Raw genomic sequence first — 6,707 nt, forward strand, 5'->3', positions numbered from 1 at the left:
ATATTCCACTAGGGGTTTCTAAGTCTGCCAGTGCTCAAAACCTGTCAATCGATACCAATCTCTTGCATCCCGATCACAGCAGGCTTCATAAGACCTGGAGTCTAACATCAACTACCAGCCATTGTTTGGAAAACATATCTAAGGTTAACCGAGCCAGTACAGTGCTAACAAGGTCAAAGCAGAATATATCCATTAGTGACCAAACCAGGAGTGCTCTCCAGTCTGAATCATTTGACAAGGCTGAGGTCTGTCCCTGGGAGGTGGAGCCTGAACATTCAGTGGACAAGGACCAGAGGCATGTCACCTATGCAAACTCTGATGATGAGGAAAAAACCTCATTGTCTCCAAAGGCTATAATTTGTCCCTGGGATCATTTACCACCTGTAGAAATGTTTCCTTCAGTAGATAAACAAGTGCAAGATAAATCATCTGTTAGCGCAAGTGCACCTGGCTCTCCAAGGCCAAAGCTCACAAAAGATCAACGTGTCTTCTCTTTACGCACTGCCACACATAAATTGCTTTCTGTAAAATCTATTATGGGATCAATGGATGCAGGAAGCAGATCCACTAAGGATGGATGTTTACACAAAGAGGATTCTGTTTCACAAAAAAGTCAGGAAAGTGCTTCCACGGCGTCAAGATCAGGAACATCTAGTAGACGTACAAGTATTGAAAAGAGAGCATTGCAGAAAAGAAGTCTGACAACAACTGATGGAAAACCATGTCTTGTGAAGCAGAATGCCATTAGACTGTCCTCTGGGGATTCCTGTGATAGAAGCCCAAGAAGACTTGTGATTGTAAAATCTGCAATTTATCCTTGGGATGTGGATGATGTGCAAAAAGACAGCACTTATGAAAATGTGTTTTTATCGAGACAAAATAGTAAACGTAGTAGTATAAGTTCTTGGGAAACTGCCAGCAGTTGTAGAACTCCTTCAACTCACAGAAGAGGTAGCAATCGAATTACACCAGTCTGTAATGTCTCACATGCAGATGTGTGTCCATGGGATGGAACTGGAGACACAGAAGGAGAGAAGAAACAGCAGAGCATAAAAACTGACATCTGCCCTTGGGAATCACAAGTATCTGACATGTTTAATGTATGTCCATGGGAATCTCAAGACAACATAGAAAAGCAAGGACGTACCAATAGTAAAATGTTTCCCTCAGAATCAGAGAATAGACCCAATATGCATTATACGAATTGGTCCAGGGATTTACAATCACAGCAATCTTTGAAGCAAGCCTCAGATATTTTCCCCTGGGAAACTGAAGAAACTTGTCAACCGTCAAGAAAGCAAGATAATAAATATGCTGTTTGTCCTTGGGAAGTTCAAGAGAAGTCCGAAGCGGTATATGAAAACCTAAATACTCTGATGACCAAAGAAATGTTAACAGTGCCCAGCAGACAAGAAGCTATTAATTCTGCTGCTTACCCCAGTGCACTGACAGAAAGTGTAAGTAATGAGCAACAGTACCTTTCACAACCACCAGTCCTACATTTGGTTGAACAAGACACTAAGAATCAAACAACAGAGTGTTGTCCATGGGATTTCCCTGATCCCCCTAAAATCATTGAAAACATTTGTCCGTGGGAAGAGGGGAACAAGCAGCCAACAAGTACAGACTTAGTTTCAAAAATGACCATCACTGTAGATAAATGTTCATGGGAGACTGACCATGAAGATAAACCAGAAGATTCCATAGAATCTAAAGGAAAAGACAACTTAAGAGTCAATGTATGTCCGTGGGAAACTGAGCCCCACGGAAAAACTGCGTCTAGTAAAATTATATCACATGGACAGAACATGGTGGATTCTGTTTGTCCATGGGACAGTAATGAACCAAATCCAAGAAAATCAGACACCCCTCACCCAATACACAGGCAAGACACAGCTTATCCAAATGTGTGTCCTCAGAATACAGAAGACCCCATGGCAGTCAGAGCAGTAGATGTTTGTTCATGGGAGACAAAGGAAACAAATGTTCCCAACAAACAAGAAAGCAATCGGACAGATGGTTGCCAGTTGGAAGCAGAAAAGCTAAAACTTATAAAAAAGCAAGATAGTTCTCAGACAGACAGCAATAGGGCAAATAATTGCCCAAGGGAGACAGATGAGCCAAAAGTTCTTGAAAAGCAAGACAGTAGTCAGGCAGAAGTTTACCCACGGGAGACAGAAAATCCAAAAGTACTCACAAAGCAAGACAGTTCTCGGACAGATATTTGTCCATGGGAGACAGATGAGCCTAAAGTTCTTGAAAAACAAGACAGTGGTCGGGGGGATGTTTGTCCATGGGAGACTGAAGAACCAAGAGTGCTCACAAAGCAAGACAGTTCTCGGGCAGATGTTTGTCCATGGGAGACTGATGAGCCAAAAGTTCTTGAAAAACAAGACAGTGATCGGGCAGATGTTTGTCCGTGGGAGATTGAAGAACCAAAAGTACTCACAAAGCAAGACCGTACTCGAGCGGATGTTTGTCCATGGGAGACGGAAGAACCAAAAGTACTCACAAAGCAAGGCAGTACTCATGCAGATGTTTGTCCATGGGAAACAGAAGAACTAGGTATAGTCAAAAAACAAAACAGCTGTGAAGCACAGTCATCAACTGAAAGAACATTTAATATCCCCAATAGAAAGGAAGATAAAGACACAGAGAATCTCGGGGCACTCAATGTAGAAATGCCTCCCCCAGATATTAGTACAGAGCACATAGGTGTGACCAAAGAAAATTTAGCTTTGGGTCGACGGGATGCTTTGTGTCCATGGGAGATGGTAAGGAGCAGATCTGGTTCATTTGCAGACAATTCCTCTGATGTTTTTACATGGGAGCCTGAAAATATTCCTGAAGAGGATGAAGAAGATGATGCAGAATGTGCAGCTGAGGCTCTAGTATTCCCCCCTGACTTGAATTAAATTCACCCATCATTTATATATTTTATCCTTACTACTAAATCAAGGGGAAAGTTAAATATGTGAAGCTATTTTCAGTATATCTTGTTCCAAATCAGAGATAACCTTGTCTTGAACTTCTGTAGACCTGTTGGTGAAGTAGTCTTTGGACACATGCCAAGATTTCTTTGTATGTGGTGCTAAGCAGCAACAGAGACCCCAACTTGTTTAGACATGGCCATTCTGATGTGTTAATTTTAAACATGAACATAATTCATGTTAATACAAAGAAGGCTTAAATAGCTGAAATTACCCATGAGTTATTTTGAACAGGAGAAACTCCTCAAATGAGAAATTAAATATATTCAAAAGGAAAGTGGATCAGTCACAAGCACCTCTGGAAAAAGTGTGATGCAGAGAAGCCAGTTCAGTGGGAGATCCAGGACATCAACAAGTATGTCCTACCAGTCATCAGGGACCCAGATGGAATTGTTACTTGCCACAGGAGGAGAAAGATGCCACTAACATGATGACTCCATGAAAACACGTCAAGGCTGGACCTTCAGGTTGCCTTGCCCTAAGCAGCAGATTCATAGAATCAGGGGCCTACCACAGCAGACAGGATCCAAGTAGCAGGCTGTCGTAAATGCCTTTGAGACAGTACAGCACAGAGCAGATGTAGGGTTGTAAGATGCGAGCTATGACCGCATACACTGAGAGGCAAGACCAAGTGGATGGTCTAGTGCAGTGGTCCCCAACCTTTTTTGCATATTTATATTTTCACGGACCGGTCTTCATTTGCTCAATTTTCATTAATGTTGCCAAGACAGCTGTGGTCTAATAATAAATCATCCGCAGTGGTTTTATGTAACATGCAGACATTAACAATAAAACTTTTCATAAATTGATAATCAACATCTCTGTAAATGAAGGGTTAGGGTTAGGGTTAATTGTAAGAAATTATATTAAAAACTCGATTGAAGTGACTGAACTGATGGGGTTTATTTTGAAATGTAGCGACTTCCAATAGTGCATTCAACGTAGGAGACATACTAGTCCATCTCAAAAAATTAGCATATTGTGATAGTTAATTAATTTCCATAATGTAATGATAAAAATTAAACTTTCATATATTTTTGATTCATTGCACACCAACTGAAATATTTCAGGTCTTTTATTGTTTTTACACTGATGATTTTGGCATACAGCTCATGAAAACCCAAAATTCCTATCTAAAAAAATTAGCATGTCATGAAAGGGTACTCTAAATAAGCTATTAACTAATCATCTGAATCAACTAATTAACTCTGAACACCTGCAAAAGATTCCTGAGGCTTTTAAAAACTCCAAGCCTGGTTCATTACTCAAAACCATGGGTAAGACTGCTGACCTGACTGGTGTCCAGTAGACCATCATTGACACCCTCAAGCAAGAGGGTAAGACACAAAGAAATTTCTGAGCAAATAGGCTGTTCTTAGAGTGCTCTATCACAGACTTCCCACAGACTTCGGAGTGCGAAGTCTGTGGGAAGGAAAAAGTGTTGCAGAAAACGCTGCACAACCAGAAGAGGTGACCGGACCCTGAGAAAGATTGTGGAGAAAGGCCGATTCCAGACCTTGGGGGACTTACGGAAGCAGTGGACTGAATCTAGAGTAGAAAACATGCACAGCCACCGTGCACAGGCGTGTGCAGGAAATGGGCTACAGGTGCCACATTGCCCAGGTGAAGCCAATTTTGAACCAGAAACAGCGCCAGAAGCACCTGACCTGGGCTACAACACTGGACTGTTACTCAGTAGTCCAAAGTACTTTTTTCGCATGAAAGCAAATTTTGCATGTCATTCGGAAATCAAGGTGCCAGAGTCTGGAGGAAGACTGGGGAAAGGAAATGCCAAAATGCCTAAAGTTCAGTGTCAAGTACCCACAGTCAGTGATGGTCTGGAATGCCATGTCAGCTGCTGGTGTTGGCCCAGTATATTTTATCAAGGGCAGGGTCAATGCAGTTAGCTATCAGGAGATTTTGGAGCACTTCATGCTTCCATCTGCTGAAAAGCTTTATGGAGATGAAGATTTCGTTTTTCAGCACGACCTGGCACCTGCAGTGCCAAAACCACTGGTAAATGGTTTACTGGCTATGGTATTACTGTGCTCAATTGGCCTGCCAACTCTCCTGACCTGAACCCCATAGAGAATCTGTGGGATATTGTGAAGAGGAAGTTGAGAGACACCAGACCTAACACTGTGAATGAGCTGAAGGCCGCCATCGAAGCATCCTGAGCCTTCATAACACCTCAGCAGTGCCACAGGCTGATTGCCTCCATGCCATGCCGCATTAAAGCAGTCATTTCAGCAAAAAGGTTCCCAACAAAGTAATGAGTGCATAACTGAACATAATTATTTGAAGGTTGACTTTTTTTGTACTATAAACACTTTTTTTAGTGGTCGGAAGAAATATGCTAATTTTGTTAGATAAAACCAAAAATCCCTTACTTTTTTACCGAAATCATCAATATTAAAACAATAAAAGGCTTGAACTACTTTAGTTGTGTGTAATGAATCTAAAATATATGAAAGTGTAATGTTTATCAGTACATTACACAAAATAATGAACTTTAGCACAATATGCTAATTTTTGGAGGACTAGTACTGATCATTTCCAATAAAAGGGTGAACAACTCAATCAAATAATAATTGCAATAATGTGAATTAGCGGATGGGGACCGCTGATCTAGGGGTAACGGGAGACAATGACACCTGAAGTGTGTTCCGGACGTCCCATCCTCTCCGTAGTTTTTTTTTTTTTTCCACTGCAGTAAATCCCACTCCACAAAGACAGGAGGTTGGAAATGGAAACAGGGTTTTTGATACTCTCTGGGCGATCTCACGATGATCTGCCTTGACTTTAATCCAAAATACTGGCGCGGTTGTGGGCCCTTAATTGTGTGGGCTGATAACCTGTCACGTGACTGAGACCTGTCAAACTGGACAGACGCATACATCGTCTGTGGATCATTCAGCATGGATGTCTTTTTTCAAAATAAAAAAATATTTCAGACTTCGAAACAAATGAAACGGAAGTATGTCAATTTATTTTTTCTTTCTGTGCGGCCCAGTACCAAATGACCCATAGACCGGTACCGGTCCACGGGTTGGGGATCCCTGGTCTAGTGTCAAGGAAATACAGTATGTGCCCAGCAGACATCTGAAGATCCCAAGTCCTGGTGGGAAGAATGACCACAAACAGCTACTGGCTACCCGACCAGACACAAGAGGAGTTGACAAGATGCAGATGAGGGCAGTAGTGACAGATGTGGCAGTCCCACCTGACAGTAACACAATGAAGGAAAATAAAACGAAGGAATAACCAGAGGACTCAGAGTGGCCCATAGGTGATATCGTTTGCTGCGATCCCCAAACTGGTACAATGGCTCCAGCAGATTCCAGATGGTCTGATGGTCAGAGGTCTTTTTTCAGAAGTGGTCTTAAGAACAGCAAAGATTCTAAAGAACCCCCAAAACTCCCAGGGCTCTAATAAAGAGGGATTTTTTTAATATACATGCATTACTATTTAAATACAGTTAGACTTAGTAAATATATAAAAACTACAAATAATGTTCTTTGGAGGAAAGTTCAATCATTTCTGAAGAATTGTCCCTATTTATTGACTAATATCTAGTTTATTAGTCATTTTTATATAAAGTGGTACCTCTAAAGAAATTAATTGGTTCTGGAAGAAATTACATAAGTAGAAAATTACGTAAGTAGAGACGTGTTTTCCATGCAAATGCCCTAATCCGTTCCAAACCCACAAAAATTC

At 41.3% G+C, this 6,707-nt stretch overlaps 1 protein-coding gene across 1 annotated transcript; it reads left to right on the top strand.

Annotated features, from left to right (window-relative positions):
* The first annotated feature begins 1,934 nt into the window (after positions 1-1,934).
* LOC137600605 (probable G-protein coupled receptor 179) lies at positions 1,935-5,167 on the top strand. The gene is made up of 2 exons (XM_068322333.1): positions 1,935-2,565; positions 4,974-5,167. The coding sequence occupies exons 1-2, from the start codon at positions 1,935-1,937 to the stop codon at positions 5,165-5,167; spliced, it is 825 nt and encodes a 274-aa protein (XP_068178434.1).
* The last annotated feature ends 1,540 nt before the right edge of the window (positions 5,168-6,707 follow it).

The sequence above is a fragment of the Antennarius striatus genome, chromosome 8 (assembly GCF_040054535.1).
Source record: "Antennarius striatus isolate MH-2024 chromosome 8, ASM4005453v1, whole genome shotgun sequence".
NCBI classification, from domain to species: Eukaryota; Metazoa; Chordata; class Actinopteri; order Lophiiformes; family Antennariidae; genus Antennarius; species Antennarius striatus.

What these genes read in the sequence shown, in the direction of transcription:
- LOC137600605 (XM_068322333.1), top strand. Translation starts at nt 1,935, where the DNA reads ATGGCAGTCAGAGCAGTAGATGTTTGTTCATGGGAGACAAAGGAAACA. An exon ending in ATGGGAAACAGAAGAACTAG is followed by an intron (nt 2,566 to 4,973) that starts GTATAGTCAAAA and finishes TTCGTTTTTCAG; the next exon opens with CACGACCTGGCACCTGCAGT.